This window comes from Pinus tabuliformis, chromosome 1_2 (genome assembly GCF_031772625.1).
Source record: "Pinus tabuliformis cultivar Carrire ecotype Pingquan chromosome 1_2, CPIR1, whole genome shotgun sequence".
In the NCBI taxonomy this organism is placed as follows: Eukaryota; Viridiplantae; Streptophyta; class Pinopsida; order Pinales; family Pinaceae; genus Pinus; species Pinus tabuliformis.
Window position 1 is genome coordinate 465,702,635 of NC_142298.1, and position 21,453 is coordinate 465,724,087.

The following is a 21,453-nucleotide window of genomic DNA, read 5'->3' on the forward strand; positions in this document are numbered from 1 at the left end:
TTGTGGCATAGTTTACTATTTTTGGTAGTTTTTCGAGTCCTGAACTTCTAGAGCTGTTTTTAGGCCCTAAATGATATTTTTTGGGAAAACCACTGGTGGCTATTATGATTTTTGAACTCAATATTTGTTGACAACAATTGTAGTCATCAGATAGATATTTCTAATGAGGTATCATGTTCGTCAAATGGAGATCGTATCCCAAAGTTACAACCCCAGGAAGTTGATGTACCAGCTTACCCTAACAGGGTCCATAGTTTGGTGTTTCATCTCCTAGGGTTAGGTTTTTGGATGTTTAGGGTTTTCCAATGTTTCTCAATAATAAATAGGCCTTCAAGCCTCATTGGAACACAGTTCAGAGGCATGTAGTCGCCACATCTCTTCTCGAAGATAAGCTACAATCACCCAAGCTAGTTTATTTCCATTCCGTATGTAAGCATATTTCAGTTCTTTGATATTATTGAAATGAAGTTTTATTTCCGCTGCATCTCTATGTGTATGGTTATATTTGTAATTTGTTGCGTTCTTGTTTAAATTCAAAACAATGGTATCAGAGTGGTTTTCTCTTTCTCGATCCTTCTTTGCATGTCCCCAATGGGGTATAAGGAGTTAGGGCTCGATCTAGTTGAACCTTTGCAAGGTCAGCCTCGCAAAACCTAACGACCGCCCATGGGGGAACGAAAGAAAGATGAGGGAGCAAGAGATCCTATCAAAATATTGCTCAAGGAGGCCCTTGAGAAACAAAGGAACACAATGATGGATAACTTTGCCCAAATCCTTCAATGGTTTCCCACTGGTGGCGCATCCACATCCAACAGCCGCTTTAGAGGTGCCACTCCTTTTCAGGTACAAGTAAACTTTGGCATTCCCATATTGGAGGGCCAAATAGATGCAGACACCTTAGATAAATGGTTAAATCTACTAGAAGGACATTTTTTCTGTTCATGATTTTTCTAGCCGGGAAAAGATTACTTTTTCTCTTCTCAAAGTTGCCCCCCACGTCAAGGATTGGTGGGAAAACTACTGTGAGCAAAAGGATGAAAGTACACCCTCACTATTTTCTGCCGCACCTAGTTGGAATTCGTTCTGGGGCACCATCAAGGAGTAGTACTACCCTGTCAAGAGCTATGAGGATAAATACATAAAGTGGACCACGCTGTGGCAGGGAAGGGACCAAGACGTGTCGGAGTTTACCAATTTTTTTCATACCCTTCACACGAAGTTGGGTATCAAGGATTCTGAGAAACATTTGGTACTCAAGTACCATGGCTACCTACACAAGTACATCTAGGATGAGATGGAGTTCCTGGACATCTCCTCGCTCGGCACGACGTACCGATACACTGTCAAGATTGAGCAAAAACTTAAACAGAAAAAGCGAGACTTTGGATCTGCGAATCTGAAGCAAGGGAAAGGTGCCCCCAAACCACAGAACAAAGGACAAAACCAAGGCAGGGAATCCCCGAACAACCCACCAAAGCCGCAAGCAAAGAACAACACCGTGAAGCCGAAGAAGGACACGGGAAAGTGGTGTGAGTTCCATAAGAGCTCCACTCACAACACAAGTGAGTGTCGAGCCAAGCAATCACTGGTGGCTGAGCTGAAAGCTTTTGAATCAGATGCATGTTCCGACTCTGAGTCAGAACCTGACAAGGGGAATGACAAAGGGAAGCAGATTATCGATGTGAAGCCCAATGCCACCGTTTCCACCACAATGATCACAGAAGGAAGAACCCGAATATCCATAGGAGGAAGAGTGCCTATTCCACTCCCAGATGTGGGTAAAGGGTTCCCTGCTACATTATCAACAGCGGGATCCAAAATAACCTCATTTCAGTAGAGGTTGTGAAGCGGTTGGGCTTATCAACCATAGAACACCCATAATTGTACACCATCAGGTGGCTTCACCAAGGACAGGATCTCCGCGTCAGCCAACAGTGTCGCCTTCAATAAAGCATCAAGCCCTTCATGGATGAGGTATTATGTGACGTTGCTCCTCTTGACGTTTGTGATGTATTATTAGGCCAACCATACTTGTGGAAGCGACATGATGTGTATGAGTCAAGGCCTCGCGCTGTTATTATTACCTTGGGAAATAAGTTGTACAGGATACTAGAGGTAGCACCGCCTACCACAATATCTTTGGTTATTGTAAAACAATGCACTAAGCTCATTTCCAAAACCGGGAAATTTGTTTTCCTGATGATACACCCTCAGGGAAAGAAGAATACGGTGGCCACGACCTCTAGACAAGGCCCCTGTGCATGACAACAACAAATGGACAAGGTCATGGAGGAGTACAAGGACATATTCACCTCCCCTGGAACAGTGCCTCTACACTGTCAAGTCAAGCACTCCATCGATCTGACTCCAGGTGCGTCATTTCCCAATGGACCAATCTATCGGCACTATGTTCTCGAGAACGACGAAATCAAGAGGCAGATTCAAGAGATGCTGTAGAAAGGTTACATCTGGCTAAGTTCATCGCCTTGTGGGAGCCCGATTGTGTTGGTATAGAAGAAGGATGGTACTTGGAGACTCTATATTGACTACCAGGCGCTAAACAAGATCACTATTCAGAATAGGTACCCGATCCCACGAATTGATGACCTTCTAGACCAACTCAAGGGGGGGGAATATTTCAGTAAGATCGACTTGAAGTCCAGATATCACCAGGTACCAATCAAACCCTCTGATGTGTGGAATACTACCTTCAAAGCCAAGGAGGGCATTTTCGAATGGCTGGTTATGCCTTTTGGGTTGACGAATGCTCTTGCAACCTTCACGAGGCTGATGGATGACATCTTGTGGACATTCACCAACTCATTTGTAGTGGTATACTTGGATGGCATCTCGATCTTTAGCCAAAGTTGGGAAGAGCACCTCCACCACATCCGCGAGGTTCTCCAAACACTGCGACAACACAAGTTGTGTGCCAATTTGGAGAAATGAACTTTTGGCGTGACCCAGGTTCAATATCTGGGATACATTATTGATGAACGTGGGGTGCATGTGGATCCAACCAAGTCCAAGTCATTCAAGATTGGCCGGCCCCAACCACTCTGACAGAGCTCCGCAACTTTCTAGTTCTTGCCAATTTCTACCACAGGTTCATGTTGGGGTTCTCTCATATCATTGGCCCTTGAGTCAAATCACCAAGGGAGGATCAAAAGCAAAATTCTTTTGGTTTGAATCTCAACAAAAGGCATTCGTAGAGTTGGAACATCGTCTCTGCTCTGCACCAGTGCTCACATTACCAGACTTGCAACAACCATTTGAGATCGAGACAGATGCCTCTAATTGTGCTATTGGGGCAGTCCTTACTCAACAGGGGCATCCAATGGCATATCACAGTGAGACACTTTCAGACAGTCCAAAAGTATCCCACTTATGACAAAGAGATGTATTCCATTGTGTAGTCATGCTGACAATGGAAGCATTACATTTTGGGGAAGGAAACGATCATCCACACAGACCACCGACCCCTGCAGTTCATACAAGCGTAAGGGAAGTTGCAGAATTATCGCCATCAGAAGTAGTCCACATACCTACAACAGTTCCATTTGAATATCAAGCACAAGAAGGGCAACACCAATAATGTTGTAGACTGCCTCAGCCAACCCTCGATCATGGTGTTAACCACCATTCTCAACTCCTGTGGGCATGAGACTTTTGATTGGCCACTTCTCTACAAAAGCGACCCAGAATTCGGCCACACATACCAGACACTCTTGGAGGGTCAGCAAGTTCCTGATTTTCACCTCCAAGATGCACTGTTATGCCACTTGGGACACCTTTGTGTTCCTTCAAGTGAGTGTGCCAAGATGATTTGGGAAGCGCACTACAGTCGGGTCGTTGGGAATTTCGGGGTCGAGAAAACAGTGGCAGTACTACAAAAGTATTTCTATTGGTCGAATCTTCGACAGGATGTCGGGAAGTACATCAGATCCTGCACTGCCTACGTCATTTCCAAACCGACCATCAAGAAGCAAGGCCTCTATACTTCGTTGCCTACCCCTAGGCGACCTTGGGAATCCATTTCCATGGATTACATGTCAGGCCTTCCTTATACTAAGCATGGAAATGACTGTGTTTTTGTGGTTGTCGATAGATTATTGATGGTGGCCATTATGGCAGCCTACAAGAAGAATATCACAGCAGAAGCCATTGTTAAACTCTTCTTTGAACGAGTGTGGATACACTTTGGGATCCCGTAGTATATCATCTCGGATCAGGACAACAAGTTCCTCAGTACATTTTGATCCAGTCTCTGGTCGATGTTGGACACCAAGCTCAGTAAGTCTTTCCATCCCCGAACTGATAGCCTGACAGAGGTCGTCAACAAGATGATCGTACACATTTTGCACATGTACAACTCAAAGCATCCATGCACATGGGATGAGAGCCTCCCCTATGTCCAGCACAACTATAACCGGGCTCTCTGGTGAGCTCCAGTATTGTAGGAATGATGCTGCAACTCCTGGGACTCCCTACTTTACTTTTATCAACCCGGTAGTTCATAACAAACTTGGAAGCGACGGTGCTATATGCACAATTACTAGCTCTTACTGCAGGCAGTCAGTTGATCAGCTGGCACAAGTTCGCTAGGAGCTTAAGCCAACTTCTATGAGTTCTTAGAAGAAGCTTTTAACTGTGATGGATGAAAGCTAACTCAAAAGAGGCTAGTCTACTTGCAGAAAGAAGATGAAAGTTGAAAGGAAATGCAAACCCTAGCAAACCCTAGTTTTACCGACTAACCCTACTTGTGCAAGAAAAGAGATGTAAGCTACTGAAATGGATGCCATTGACTATTGCAAAGGTAAAATGCATGTGTTTAAGCTACTTTTGAAGGAAAATATGGAAAAATCATCTTTTTGTATTTTTGAGTAATTTTATGCAGAATTATTATGCATGTGTTTTAACTATTTTTTACTGTGCAAAGGTTTATTGGTGAAAGGAAATGGAGTGGGCGTTTGCAGGAGGTTGGGAAGGTGTGGAGAGGACCTAAGGGGTCCCTATCACCCTTCTAGAGATTTCCACCGCGCTCAGATCTCGAAAAATCGCTCGTGTGAACTTCTACAGGAGGCTGCAGGGGATCTACAGGAAATTCTACAAGAACAGGGCGAAAGTGGTTTTCAGAGGGTTGATGGTGGAAAAACAATGGGAAAGTGGAGATGAAGGATGGATAGGGATGTTAAGAGGTCTAGGACCTGGTAAATGAAGCTCAGGAGTGATGAAGATGGTTGGATTTGTTCAAGGATGAAGAAAGCAATGTTGCACAAAAATGTAGAAATTAGGGCAAGTTGGGAAAGTGTGGCGAATGAGGGAAAGAAATCTTGAGTGAGGGATTGAAGCAGGTTGTATGATGGAGGGAGAATAGGTTGGAGTGTCTTACATATGTTCTGCACGCTACTTTCCAAAACGGATCCAAGCAAAGACTAAAAAAATAGAGATTTATCTATTTTGACCTAATCTGACCTAAAAAACCAGAAATGTGATGAACAGAAGTTTATAGACAGGAAATCATGCAAGAAAGCTATGGAAACCAAGTAAGAACAGACCTAAGCATGAAAACACAACTGATATCAACTTTTCTAACTCAAAATCTAACACTAGCAATTGCATTGGAAGGCAAAAATAGTGTTTTTGTGGTAGCAAGTGTGCCTTGGTCTCAATTCATGGTCCCAAGGAGGGAGAAATGAGATCAAGGACTGCTTGGTAGCCTTTTGTGGATCTTTTATGTTACCAAACTATCAAATCAACCTGAACCATGAACAACTATCTTAATCATCAAAAACAACCTAAGTAACAGAAATTATTCTATGAATGCAAGAAAAACACATAAAAGTACACAAAGGAGGTACTGGGCACTTGGGTTGGGCCCAACCCCAAGAGCTACAGCCTCCTAAGAAATATCAGAGCTAGTGCAATGCCAGATTCATCTTCATTGATAAAAAAAAATAATAGTTACATCACAAAAACTGTCTACAAGAAGAACTCGAAAATGTGCTGATACAGGGCTACACTAAAGTGCGAAAATGGACTAACAAAATGACTAACCTACTGACTAAAATCTAACTAAAATCTAACTAACTAAACTGAGGCCCTAAGCCTTCTTATTTATACAAATGGGGACCTCCAACAGTCCTCCTAAAATCAAGGAACTCGGCTTCCTAGAACTGAAGATAACAACAGTCCTACTTGACTTGCTTGGCTGCCCCTTGGCTTTGTGCTCCGAGTTTTTGATGGAGAATTCGAGGTAAGGGCTCATAAATGAAGGGGACACCCTCCTACAAATCCTCTCCCTTGTTCTTCCACGAATTTGGCTGCCAAGTGCTCATTAAACCTTTGATTTTGTCTCAAAATTGACCAAAAATCTGCATAAAGCACACATTAGACTTTTTGGCATAATGACTAACCCAATTCACTCTATTAGCATAAATATGATCAAAAACATGCAATAAACTAATGAGAATGGTGGATTAAGTCGAATTAAGAGGTAAAATGAGCCCATATAATTACCCATTTCTGGGGCTCATCATCACCCCCTACTGAAAGTGTTGCTCATCCTCTGAGCAACTAATCCATCTCCTCATCCTTGATGGCCCTGGTGGCCTCCCTATCATCCCAAGCTTCTGAAGTGGTCTGCTCATGTGTGCCATAAAATTCTGCCTTCTTGTCCATGTCCTTCCACTGCTCCTCCTATTCTGCTTGTTTGAATTCTTGTGCTTTTCCTGGCCTTAAAATACATGGAGGTTTGCCTTTTTCTTTTTCCTTTTTGTTTTGTAGGTGTGCTTAATGCAGCAAGCATAGTTGCTGCCTCCCTTGCCAAGATTTCAGGGGATGTTTCTTTCTGCTGCTCTTTCCCTTCACTTCCTGTAGAAATCTCTATGCCCACTGTTTCTGCTTGTGTCACTGATATCTCAGGGTGTGTCTTTTCTTTCTCTTGCTGGGTCCCTGCCTTGGTTGTGGCAGTCTTCTTTTGGGCTTTCTTGGCCTTTTTCTTCCCAACCTTTTTCCTTTTTCCCTTCTCTGTTTTTGTTGTTGTCTCCTTTTCTATCTTATGCTCAGCGGTCTTGTCAAATTCCTCTTTTTCCTTCTGTTCTTCCTCTGTTTTGCCCTCTGCTTGAATGTCCTGTGCTCCCTCATCAATGTTCTTCTCAATTTCTTCAATTTTCTCCCCCTCATCACTGCTGGATGGGCTGATGTTCTCAGCCAAAGTTCTGATGTTATCATCCATGGACATATTTCTGAAGATTTCCCAAGCTATGGGGACAGTATAGGTGTGTAAAGCATCTTCCACCAACAATTTGATGAGTCCATGGTGGGCTAACTGATCTGGGACTCCTGCATTTAGCTTGGTACCACATTCAATTAAAGACTGAAGGAGGAAATATGGGATGCTCAGTTTCCTAGCTGGAGGCAAGTCCATCCCATACCTCAATTCATGTAGCAGCCTGAAATGATAACCATAAATGATGTTAAACCTCCCTTCACATGTGATATACTTCATTATTTGATAACTGACTTCACTCCAGAGAGGAGGCAAGCTTGTCCTCCTGACCCCGTTTTTGTCTTCTACAGGATGCTCCTCAGGCAGAAAAAATGTTTTCTTAGCCACTTGTCCCAATGACTTCTCCTCTTTGCTCCAGGGGAGCCCCAATGGTAAACCGGTAATTCTACTGATGTAATCAGGGGTAATTTCTAAGGTCAAACCCCTAAAACTAACTGTGGCATGTGTCTTCGAATGTGATCTCAGGGACATCAAAAACTCTGCAGTCACCTCCTCATCATAACCCTGAATTTTGTCAAAGAAGGATATCCAATTTGCCCTGGTGAAAAGGTCCACCACCTCAAGGCGCTCATACAATTTACTAGAGTTTAAGGGTTCTTTCCTCATGAATCCTCCTGGCATGGTGTTGAGTTTGTGTTTTAACCAGCAAAGAAAATGCTCAGGTGGGAAAAAACAGTCAATCACTGAAACAGAGGATAACTGAATTCGGTTTTTTTTTAACCCAAGAAGGAATTTCTCGTGTGTTCCTTACAATATCAAATAGCAATAATTCCCCTATTTTAAACTGTTGTCACTCTGAATTTGACTGTGTGTTTACAAAAGGAAAAATTTTCTACAGAACAGAGGATAAGGACACAGGTTCTTTTCTCAGCACACAGATAGATATGCAATTTTTTTATTTTTTTTTCACACACATAGGCTGGCCTCTAGAGCTGCATGTATCTTCCTTACAGGAGAATTTGAAAAATTATGAGGAGATTTTGGATGCAGAGAAAAAAAGAAACTGTGTAGACTCAGTGAAATATGTAGGCAGACTTTCACTTTTTTCAATGTGCAAGCATAATTTTAGTCTCTTTTTCAACCTAATGCCGTGTTCAATCCACCACCTTACTCAAATAAATCATGCACTGAGAAGTTTTCCCAAGCCTACCTCGTTTTGAGCTTGAATTTCAACGAAAATCCTGGGTTTTCTTTTTGCAGAGCTGTTCTCTGCCTTTCCTGTAGAAACCTTCCTATAGACGTTATTCCTGCTCCTGTAGAACTGCTATAGCTTCCTGTAGAATGCCAATAAGCAGGAGGGTTTTGAAAAATGGTAGAGAATGACTGGTTCACTGCTATGGAGGTGGTATAGAGCTTGTTTCAGCTGCGGGGACGATGATAAAATGGAAACAACGGTGGTGAGAGTATTTCAAAGATGAGTTCGATTGGCTGTTTATGGAGACTTCCGTTGATGGAGGGTGAGCTGGCCAAGTGCACATTGGCCCCATGCAGACCATTGGTCCCCACTGTAGTGTTATTATGAACTGTATGTTCTCTACCTATTAATCACTTGACATCAGTTGCGCTGGAGTTCAAAACATCTGCCACTACCTGTTTTTTAAATTTCCCGTGAGTTGACTATACACGTGTGCTGTGTGATCTCCGGATGAGTGCAATCGAACCAGCTGAGGGTGTCGAGTTAACTGGCTAGCTTTCTGGCTTAATCCAACCATTTCATTCATTCATGAAGTTTCGAATCATACAGATGCAAATAGAGGAACTGGTTTAGACACTTACCTATAAGTCGAAATGTGCGTGCTGCTTGGTTCTTTTGCTGTTGCATGCTCATATTCAATTGCTGCATGCCTGTATCCCTTCTGCTATATGCTTTTTGCTGCCTAATGTGTGGCTATTTTTCTTGTGCAGGTATCCTCTGGCTAGATCTAAGCTGCAGGAGTCTATTCCAACCTTCAGATTTGCACCCTCATGCTGCTGATGCTGGATTTTTGCAGGACAGCGACTTGTTTTGTCCATAGCTCCCAAACGATAGACTAGATTGACCTGAAATTTTTTGAGCATGTTTCTATCATCATTATGCACCTCCCATAGAAAAATTGTGGTCAATGGATGCACGGATTTTGAGAAAAACTGAAAATGGCTGAAGGTGACAGAGGTCAATTTCTTGGAAACCGTGCACTGGAATTGGCTGAAATTGCTTGGGCAGGTTACTATCACCCATATGCATCTCCCCATGAAATAGGTTTTCAAATGGATGCACAGATATGGAAAAAATGCAAAAATGGCTAAAGATGATGGACGTTGATTTCTTGGAAACCGTGCACTGGAATTGGCTGAAATTGCATGGGCATGTTGCCATTATCCCTATACAACTCCCCATGAAACAGTTTTTTCAATGGATGCACGATTTTCAAGTTAGGGAAAAAACAAATTTCTGCTCTATGTATTTTTGTATCAGAGCATTCTGCAATTTTTTGGACAGTAAGAAAAATGAGCTTGGGGTGTGATGCAGGGATGGAAATGATGGAAGATGGGTTTGAAGACTGCAGAAGGATTTCTAAACCCTTCATGAAGCTTCCCTGTTCCTCAAACTGCTTTTGAAGTCCATTTCTAGCTTTCTGTAATTTCTACAGGATCCTCCTGTAGAAAACACAGTTTTCAAAAAAGAAGCACAGTGAGGTGGAAAGGATGTCAAGAATGATGGAGAAAGGTGAGGGAAGGTAGGATAGGTGCTGTTATTGGTTTCAGAGCTTTCTTGGCACTTGCTGCTACTTCCTAAAGTTCTCTTGCAGACCTACAATACAACTGGAAATTCATTTTTCATTTTTCTTTTTCTCTTTTTTTTTTTTTGAAAACAACTAGGGTGCCTCAAGGAGGTTTTCACCCTAATTGCCTGCCCTGGGTGCCTCCAAGGGAGGTTTTCACCCAGGGATGTTATTCTCTTTTTATTTTCTCTTCTTTCCAACCCATTAACCGCCTCATGGTGGTTTTCAATCAATAAGCCAATCTGAGGCGCCTCCGAGGTTTTCACCTTAGATTTTTATTTTCCTCTTATTTTCATTTTTTTTCTTCTTTCTTTTTTCTTTTTTTTTCTACCCTACCCTACTTGAAAAACAAAATCATTTTCAAGTATAAGAATACTTCCAATGGAGCCATGTGCACATCGAGATGATAGACAAAATGATGTGGAGGTTTGAAATGCATGCTTTGACAGGTATTCGAATTTCAGAGACCAAATGATTTGACTTTGAAGGGATCAAGCATAGCTGAGGAAGACAGTACTGTTGTAACTTAGTGACTGTATGGAACCATATCTCAATATAGCTCTGATATCTTTGGTCCTTTTGCTGATCTGGATCATTCTTCATGTCACCTTCTACCATGACCTTCTCATCTTCCTCTTTTTGCTGATTTTTCTCTTGAATACATGGAGGATTTGATGGTAACCATGAGGGAACTCTCTCAATCTCTGATTTTGATGTCTTCTCTTCATCAAGTGTAGCCCATGGTCCTTTGATCTCCTCTTTTGAATCTTCTTTTGCTGGATGTGGTCCTTCAATGCTTTCAATATAATCTCTTGTTTGCAATACTCTTCCTGAGCTATGGTGAATATCATTGAGCTCAAGAGGAGTCGTTTGGACATGTTGTGCCTCAGCATTGTAATTGGGTTGAGCTACTCCAATGTGCGGGTTTTGAAATGGTGGTTCCCCACTATATACTTGCTGAGTCTGCCTATTATTTGGGTTCGGGTTCGGCTGGGTAGGCATTTGGGGTTGCCTTGGTGGAGCAGGAGGCAATGGTTGAGTAGGTGGTGGAGGAAAAAGAGTGGGAGGAGTGTTGTACTGGGGCCTCCACCCCTGATGAGGTGTATTCCACTGAGGCTGTGGCTGAGCATAAGAGTGAAACGAATGAGCAACTGGAGGAGCATGGTATTGAGATGGATACGACCAAGGAGGGGGTGTGGACCAGGAAGGATGAGCAGGGGGACCCCAAGAAGGCATGGAAGTGGCTTGGTAGGGGTTGTAATAGGTCTGGGATGTCCCTTGCATTCCCTCTTGGTAAGTTTTGGGTCCATGTGGCCTCCTTTGGTTCATGAAATAGAGTGGTTCAGTGGCTCCTTTGGCCCTCTGATATGCAGCTTTAATTCCGGGCAAGGAAGGGCACTGGTTCGTAGGATGGTCTCTTTCACAGACAAAACACACTTCTATGGAGTGCAATGGACATTCGTTCCTAGGATTCTTTCTAGTGCACCTGGGACAAAAGATGGCCAAAGCCCTCTCAGCTTCCTCTTGCTTCCTTTGGATCCGCAAGGTATCCATTTGCATGGCAATAGTCTGTCTGATCTCGCTCTTGAAATATTCCCACATGTTTCCAATTTCACCTTCAATGGATGAGTTGGAAGAAAAGGTACTGCTCCCAACATTTCTGTTTTTAGCCATTTGCTCCAGAGGAATGGTTTTCTTCTTCTTCTCCCCTAGAGGTTCTTCAAATATGTCTTGCTGTCCACCTAAGGGTTCTTCTTAATCACAGCCATCGAAGAAGAGAGAAGGTTGGCTGTGTGAAGCAGTGGGGGTGTTGTGCAAACATTTTTCTGAATTATCTCTACTCCTACAAGGCATGAAAGGAAATCTTTTTGGTTGATTTTTGTTTTTTTTTCTCTACTTGTACTTGCAAAACTGAAATAGATTGAACTGCAACTAACTAAAATAACCCTTGCTGGAATGAAAATTGCAGAATTGAAATGAAAGCAGGAAATGACTAGTCTATGTTGCTGAAATGAAATTGCAGAATTGAGATGCTAATCTACGCTTGCAGAATTGAAATGCTAATCTACGCTTGCAGAATTGAAATTGTGGAATTGAAATGCTAATCTATGAAAGTGGGAAATATCTAATCTACGCTTGCTGAAATGAAATGAAAGCAGGAAATGTCTAATCTACTTTTGCGGAAATAAACTACTTAGCAGAATGTTGCAGTAGAAAATAGAGGAAAAGCAGTAATCACAAATACTCTGACGCTTCCCCGGCAACGGCGCCAAAAAGATGGTGAGCTCTAGTATTGCAGCAATGATTCTGCAACTCCTAGGACTCCCTACTTTACTTTTATCAACCCGGTAGTTCGTAACAAACTTGGAAGCGACAGTGCTATATGCACAAGTACTAGCTCTTACTGCAGGCTGTCACTTGATCAGCTAGCACAAGTTCGCTAGGAGCTTAAGCCAACTTCTATGAGTTCTTAGAAGAAGATTTTAATTGTGATGGACAAAAGCTAACTCAAAAGAGGCTAGTCTAGTTGCAGAAAGAAGATGAAAGCTAAAAGGAAATGCAAACCCTAACAAACCCTAGTTTTACCGACTAACCTTACTTGTGCAAGAAAAGAGATGTAAGCTACTGAAATGGATGTCATTGACTATTGCAAAAGTAAAATGCATGTGTTTAAGCTACTTTTGAAGGAAAATATGGAAAAATCATATTTTTGTATTTTTGAGTAATTTTATGCAGAATTATTATGCATGTGTTTTAACTATTTTTGACTGTGCAGAGGTTTATTGGAAAAAGGAAATGGAGTGGGTGTTTGCAGGAGGTTGGGAAGGTGTGGAGAGGACCTAAGGGGTCCCTAGCACCCTTCTGGAGATTTCCACTGCGCTCAGATCTCGAAAAATCGCTCGCGTGAACTTCTACAGGAGGCTGCAGGGGATCTATAGGAAATTCTACAAGAACAGGCCGAAAGTGGTTTTTAGAGGGTTGATGGTGGAAAAATGGTGGGAAAGTGGAGATGAAGGATGGGTAGGGATGTTAAGAGGTCTAGGACCTGGTAAATGAAGCTCAGGAGTGATGAAGATGGTTGGATTTGTTCAAGGATGAAGAAAGCAATGTTGCACAAAAATGTAGAAATTAGGGCAAGTTGGGAAAGTGTGGTGAATGAGGGAAAGAAATCTTGAGTGAGGGACTGGAGCAGGTTGTATGATGGAGGAAGGATAGGTTGGAGTGTCTTACAGGTGTTCTGCACGCTACTTTCCAAAACTGATCCAAGCAAAGACTAAAAAAACAGAGATTTATCTATTTTGACCTAATCTGACCTAAAAAACCAAAAATGTGATGAACAGAAGTTTATAGACAAGAAATCATGCAAGAAAGCTATGGAAACTAAGTAAGAATAGACCTAAGCATGAAAACACAACTAATATCAACTTTTCTAACTCAAATCTAACACTAGCAATTGCATTGGAAGGCAAAAACAGTGTTTTTGTGGCAGCAAGTGTGCCTTGGTCTCAATTCATGGTCCCAATGAGGGAGAAATGAGATCAAGGACTGCTTGGTAGCCTTTTGTGGATCTTTTATGTTACCAAACTGTCAAATCAACTTGAACCATGAACAACTATCTTAATCATCAAAAACAACCTAAGTAACAAAGCAAGATTTTAACCTAACTAACAGAAATTATTCTATGAATGCAAGAAAAACACATAAAAGTATACAAAGGAGGTACTGGGCACTTGGGTTGGGCCCAACCCCAAGAGCTACAACCTCCTAAGAAATATCAGAGCTGGTGCAAAGCTGGATTCATCTTCATTGATAAAGAAAATAATAGTTACATCACAAAAACTGTCTACAAGAAGAACTCGAAAATGTGTTGATACAGGGCTGCACTAAAGTGCGAAAATGGACTATCAAAATGACTAACCTACTGACTAAAATCTAACTAAAATCTAACTAACTAAACTGAGGCCCTAAGCCTTCTTATTTATACAAATAGGGACCTCCAACAGTCCTCCTAAAATCAAGGAACTCGGCTTCCTAAAACTGAAGATAACAGCAGTCCTACTTGACTTGCTTGGCTGCCCCTTGGCTTTGTGCTCCGAGTTTTTGATGGAGAATTTGAGGTAAGGGCTCATAAATGAAGGGGACACCCTCCTACAAGTATTCTCCCTTGTTCTTCCACAAATTTGGCTGCCAAGTGCTCATTAAACCTTTGATTTTGTCTCAAAATTGACCAAAAATCTGCATAAAGCACACATTAAACTTTTTGGCATAATGACTAACCCAATTCACTTTATTAGCATAAATATGATCAAAAACATGCAATAAACTAATGAGAATGGTGGATTAAGTCGAATTAAGAGGTAAAATGAGCCCATATAATTACCCATTTCTGGGGCTCATCACCCTCCACAGCTCGACTCACCACACCCTTTTCAGGCGGGCTTGGGATTTCAGCCAGTATGTTCCATTGATGTGGCACTACCATTTGTAGCTACTCAGGCAGATTTGTCTCATGTCTAGTCCGAAGCTGACAAGGCAAACAACTTCATTGAGCACATTCAACACATCTACAAACAAGTCCATGACATATTGGACAGAACCAATGCTAAGTACAAGCAATGGCATGATCAACATCAGGTGCCAGACAAGTTCCATATGGGCGACAAAGTTTGGCTACATTTGCAGAAGGAGCACCTCATTAGGCCCCACCGCAAGCTTCGCCCGCTCCGATATGGGTCATACACCATCACCAACGCAGTAGGGGACAATGCCTTCGAGCTTAGTATTCCACCATTCCTTGGTCTGCATCTAGTGTTCAATGTGGACTGGATTCGGCCCTACTTTACACTATTGTGGGACACATCCGACATTGCAGAACAACTCACACCAATAGAGTTAAACCTAGACTGCGTGGAACAAGCCACAACTGATCAGATCATGGACACACAAATCAAGAACACCTGACAGCAAAATATCTAACCATTAGGGGAGATTTTAGGTCTAAAATGGGCCTCCTAAGGAAATTATAAAATAATAGTGGAAATAATAAAATAATATTAGATTACATCATCAAATTTTAAAGTGGAAAAAGAAAAAACTATTTTTTCAACTCGTATTTTCAACTTATCTCCCTATGGGTTTACTCAAATTTTGAGTGGAAACAATCATTGGATGAAAAATTTGATTCCTCATCTAAGGAGTACCCATGTTACATACTTTCGATGGACCCTGCTACACGAAAAGTGAGAAATACATGAAAAACGTGATTGCAATCACATTTTTTCATGTATTTCTCATTTTTCTTGTAGCAAGGTCCATCGAAAGTATGCAACATCGTACTCCTTGGATGAGGAATTAAATTTGCATCCAACGAGTACTCCCGCTTGAAATTTGAGTAAAACATTAGGGAGATAAGTCGAAAATACGAGTTGAAAAAATAGTTTTATTATTTTATTATTTTTTAATATTTTTACTTTTTTACTCCAAAAATGGTGAATCATCCCCCATGGTTGACATCATCATCTTAAATCCTATTGGTTCTTATCAATTTTATTTTGGTTGTAAATTTTTCTTAGGAGACCCATTTTAGACCTCAAAATTCCCCTAAGTATATCGAGTTGTCAAAGGAGGCCAACTCCTTCACCAGGGCAAGTGGCTAACGAGGGACCAAGTTCAACAAAAGTTTCCTCATCTCATGGAGGAACTCAACGCAATGTGGACCATTGCTTCCTAAGGGGGAAGGAATAATCCAGGCAGATATTGGTGGCCACCCATCTACTCCACTTGGAACCCCACCATTGTTTCTTTCAATTTTTCAGTTTCCTTAATTGTAGCACAATTTACTATTTTTGGTAGTTTTTCGGGTCCTGAACTTCCAGAGTCATTTTGAGGTCCTAAACGATGTTTTTTGGGAAAACCACCAATGGTGAATATCAGTTTTAAACTCGGTATTCGTTGTCAGCAGTTGTAGTCCTTAGATATATCTTTCTAATGAGGTATCATGTGAATCAAATGGAGATCGTATGCCAAAGTTACGACCCTGGGAAGTTGATGTACCAACTTACCCCAACAAGGCCCATAGTTTGCCTTTCATCTCCTAGTGTTAAGTTTTTGGATGTTTAGGGTTTTCTATTGTTTTTCAATAATAAATAGGCCTTCAAGCCTCATTGGAACACAGTCCATAGGCATGTAGCCGCCACATCTCTTCTCAGAGGTAAGCTACCATCGCCCGAGCTAGTTTATTTCCATTTTGTATGTAAGCATATTTTAGTTCTTTGATATTAATGAAATGAAGTTTTATTTCTGCTGCATCTCTGTGTGTATGGTTATATCTGTAATTTGTTTCTTTGCTGTTTAAATTCGGATCATCCTCACTATTGAGCTGGAACCCAGATGCCCTGATGCTCTAGTCCCCTGGTCCCCGGAAGCCCAACTCCTTTTGAAATATAATTGGAAATTGTTATGAGGTTTTGACCCTCCGGGGACATGTAGTCGAGATGATGTCATGCTGACATCAAACACACCATGTGTCAACCTATGATTGGTCCAAGTGTCATCCTTATATGATCCCTTCGGGTACCTGAAAACTTCAAAACGACAAGCCACATTTCCACCTCCCAAAGGGTGGTTGGTAATGTCACCTTTACCTAATGACATGTTGCAACATGTCCAGTCAGAGGAGAGAGAGAAGGCTCCCCGATCCTTTGTTGTGTGATAAATTTCTCTGTAAATGGTCCAATCTTGGCGCCTTCGAAAATTCATCTAACCAAATGTTACAAGGTTCCAAGGCCGCAGGGTCTGGGCCTCCAATTTCTATTATAGGGTTCTGCCAGTAAACGACCCATGCTCTAACAGTTGACAGACCCCTGGTCCCTAGTTCCCAAAGCCTTTTGAAATTGATTTTCTCATTAGTTACGTGATTCCGAGGTCGTGGGGTCTCTGAGATTTTGACTTTTATGGGCCTGACTTTGACTGCCATTATCTTATGATCGAGGAGGCCATTTTCATACTTATTTATATCGTTCGAAATCTCTTCCAGAGCACTTTCTGATTGAGTGAGTCTAATTTGGTCTTTGAGTTCTTCTTCCACTCTAAAAATGGCTCCAAACTATGCTATGCTTTGCACCTCAACCCCTTTGTTATATGAAGCATAAAAGGAAAGAAGAGTAGGGTACAACACCTTCCATGCATGATTACATCTTCTAAAGACTTGATTCACAATGTTTGATCTCATGTTCATTTATCATGTCTAATTCTTGGAGCTATATTGCATGATAGTCCTACAAAATGGCTCTCCACCCAACGAATAGTGAAGTTTTGTCTTCACCATTTAATTTTGTATTAGGAATTAAAACAAACTTATATTATACCAAATTGATCTATATTCTAGTGGAAAAATCAAAATTGCTCATTATGACTCACTAAGGATTCTCACTTTGCTTAACTATGTATTTGCATTCCTCTATACTTGATGAAAACAAATACAGAGAACAAAAGTTCAGTCACACAAATAAAATTCTAAACAATACGATTTATTTTTTTAATTTATAGAAACTCTCATGAGCAATAACACTCCAATATGATATTGATTTACAATAGGTACATGGCTTACAATCATTTTTATTTTCACACATGGAAATTAATTTGTTAACTTGAATAACTTTGTAGGAAACCTTTGAATTTTCATATAGTGTCTTGAAGTTATCCATATATGTTTTCTCTCTTTACTCTTTCCACTTACAAACCTTTAAATTTCCTTCTAGTTTTGGGTATGTACATCTCTACAATTTTCTTACTCATGAGTCTTTGATGCAACTCCTTTAGCAATTCAATTTCTTCCTTTCATATATTTTTCCTTCAAGAGTTAGTTATAGGTGGTTTGGTTGCTTTCCAATTCATTATCATATTTTCTTCAGAATTTTGGACTACCCTTCAAATTTTTGTAAACACTTTCTTGTTGGTAGTCACACATGTATGTCAATGTCATTCCTAATGTGGAATCAATGTGGAAATAGGTTTCCCTCCAAATTTTGGTGAGCATATTCTTGTTGCCAACCACACATGTAAATCAATGTCATTTTTTATGTGGATTCAATGTGGAAATAGGGAAGTAATTATGGCTTTCGTGGTGGCTTATACATCAATCCCTCTTCACATGCTTTATTTTCTTTTCTTTCCCTTTTCATTTGCTAACAAATCTTGCAAAATATGGATTATGCACAACGTAGAGGCATGAGGGGGTGAATACACCTCCCTCCATCCTCTCCACCCTTTCTCCCACATGATGGCATCACACAAAATGTGGGGGCATGTAGGGTTGGTCTATCATAACTTTTTACTACAAAAACAAGCTCTTAGATGCTTAGACTCTTCAACATGGGATATCCCATTGTAGTTGACACTTAGGCGAGAATTCCTTCTCAAACTCAAGACCCACTCAAGCTATGTTAGATTTCAAGTTGTCAAAGCTATTGAAGACATTGCTACCATAATTCAACATGAGAAAAGAGAGAAAGAGTTTCAAGTCATTGTCCTTTAGCCCTTTTTTCTCTTGTTTGATTTTTATATTAACTTCTAATGCTAAAAGATGAAAGAACAGCAAACCTACTTCGGTACAAAAGCTTAGTAACAAATCCTTAGTGGGCTACCAAAGAAGTATACTTATAAATTTTATCTTATTTCTTTTGTAAATGGCTCTGCAATACCCTAAGAACCTTAGTCTTTTAATATGTATGATGAATGCCTAAAAGCCTTAATCTTTGTATATATAAAAAATGAATGACTGAGTTGTTTCCTCATCAAATTAATTGCTCTTTTAGTAAGTTGAAGAAAAGGTAAGAAAAAATATGATTTAGATAATTTAAACTAAGAAACTAAATTTTATAATTAAAATTAAATCAATATCAAATAAATTGAAATAAAATATGACAAAAAAAAAAAAAAAAAAAAATTATAACTGCCATTTACCAATTTTTTTTTTTTTAAATATCATCTCATTTTAAATATGGTAAAATAAGCCCAAAACAAGATATAGAGACATGCAAAAGAGTGTATATAAACCATATACAGAGATAAGCAAAAGTGTGTATATATATATATATACCAAGTCTTGAAGTCTTGAATACCGATCCTTCCGTCTATCGTCATGATTAATACATAGAATCATGTACTGGTTTTCTGGATCTTTTCGAAGTTTTCTCGTATGTTAGATGCTGTTAATAGCCACACGGATTTTAAGGACCACTGTTTTTAAAAACAAAAAATCTTTAGATGACTGAGCAGTGTATTGTTGTGTTTGAACATTGACTAACCTTTCCTTTACCGTAGATTTGTAATACCAGGTTACTTTTCATGTTAATACCAGGATTGTATGGTTTCAGATGGATTTAAAGGATCCCTGTTTTAAAAACAAAAAACCTTAAGATGACTGAGCAGTGTATTGTTGGATTTGAACATTGACTGACCTTTACTGTAAACTTGTCATACCAGATTAAATTTATAATACCAGGTTACTTTACATTTTTAAGATCAGGTTTGTAAGGTTTCAGATGGATTTTAAGGATCACTGTTTTAAAATACTAAAAATCTTAAGATGACTGAATAGTGTATTGTTCAATGTTGGGTTTGAATATTGACTAACCTTTACTGTAACTTTGTAATTCATGGACTGTTGAGCTCTGGTTCACATCATATTGGAGTATCTTTGCAATTCATTAAGTGTTTATCTTTATATAAATAAATATTAAATATTATTGAAAAAATAATACTCTCATTATAGGAAAGTAAGAAAGAAACTTCACTTACCTGGTAGCTGTTTCTTATAAGTGGCCTTAATAGCTTCTCTTTTCCAAATTAGAACCACCCCGAGCAACACCACTATAAGAACCGCACCACCCATGCTCAATCCCAGCAATTTAGGGCCACCTTTCCGTGCAGCAAATAAAAATCTTTATTTCTGAATTGAATTATTAATTTATTTTGAAATTTTGACAGTAATTTAAATGGAAATTAATAATTTAGTGATCACTTTGTTACGAAGTATTATGTATTCAATTTTTATTTTTTACTATGAACCATGCAAGGCAGCAGGAACGCAACAATTTACGAACAGAAAATGGGAAAGCCTCAAAACGACATCTATAAGATAATTACAGCATATGAGGAAATGGGTCCAAACATCAGAAACAAAGATATATGGGGTAGCTTCCCGGTGGGGTTTTTTTATGGAACTTGTAAAGAGAGGAGAGAGGAGATGTGGATATGGGGCGGTCATAGTCATTAACCCCCAGAAATTTTACCATTTTTGGTGGGAAGTGTAAAAACTTCTTATTGTCTCTGAGATCTTTCAATACCGAATATTTCACTAACAAAACTTAATATGATCTATTGTTTAAGATGACATACTTTGGTTAACAGCGGAAGATGTAATGGCTGCCATCTTCTTTCTTCTGACTCCTGACGGTTACTCTTCTTCTCAGAATTCGGTTTCTCTCCTCTTGCCCTCACTTCCTTTATGCGTTTCTTGATGGAGAAGAATACAACTCTTGTGAGGGAGAGAGAGGACCCAATCCTTTATATATCATTTAACTCTAATCTGGTACGTCCATCATATACCAATTCAACGCTTTAATGCTTTAATGCTTTTAACGCTTTTAACGCTTTAATGCTTTAATGCTTTAATCGGGTCACATTAAGATTTAGAAACTGCAGATTTCTAACATTCTCCCACTTGACCCGACTATTCATAATATTAAGTGTTGAACATCATACTATGATAAATTGCTGAGAGTTATGGCGGTTGTGCACTATTAATTCAATGCATTTCCTTCCATATACTACAATACCAGCAAACCATCAATTCATACTCATAATTTATATAAAACAGCATAATGGTCCACATAATGTCTTATATCATAATGATCAAACATAATATCTTTATAAGACTCTTTCTTGTTTAAAATTACATAAAATACGTACTACTATATTAAAACAAGAGACACATAATTGTATATCAGAAACACATAAAAGAGCTCAGAATGTCACACATCAATTATTATTAATACAACCAAGACCCATTCTTTGAACATGATCCTTAAATTGTCTTGGTTGTAACCCTTTCGTCAAAGGGTCTGCAATCATAAGTTCTGTCCTGATGTGCATGATTGACACTCTTTGTTTCTGAACCTCATCTTTCACAACAAGATACTTCAGATCTATGTGTTTGGCACCTTTAGAGTACTTGTCGTTCTTTGAGAAAAATACTGCTGCAGAGTTATCACAATAAATTTTCAGCGGCTTGCTAATGGTGTCGACAACCGCAAGTCCTGAAATAAAGTTCCGCAACCATAATGCATGAATTGTGGCTTCAAAACATGCCACAAATTCTGCCTCCATAGTGGATGA

The 21,453-nt window shown here is 40.0% G+C and overlaps 1 protein-coding gene across 1 annotated transcript in view; it reads right to left on the reverse strand.

Annotated features, from left to right (window-relative positions):
- LOC149206363 (cysteine-rich receptor-like protein kinase 2) overlaps positions 1-19,954 on the reverse strand; it is a 37,754-nt gene extending 17,800 nt beyond the window's left edge. The window contains exon 1 of the mRNA XM_089397673.1: positions 19,855-19,954. Coding sequence (XP_089253799.1) covers positions 19,855-19,948 — 94 coding nt within the window. The 5' untranslated portion in view covers positions 19,949-19,954. The remainder of the gene's footprint in view (positions 1-19,854) is intronic.
- Between the last annotated feature and the right edge of the window lie 1,499 nt (positions 19,955-21,453).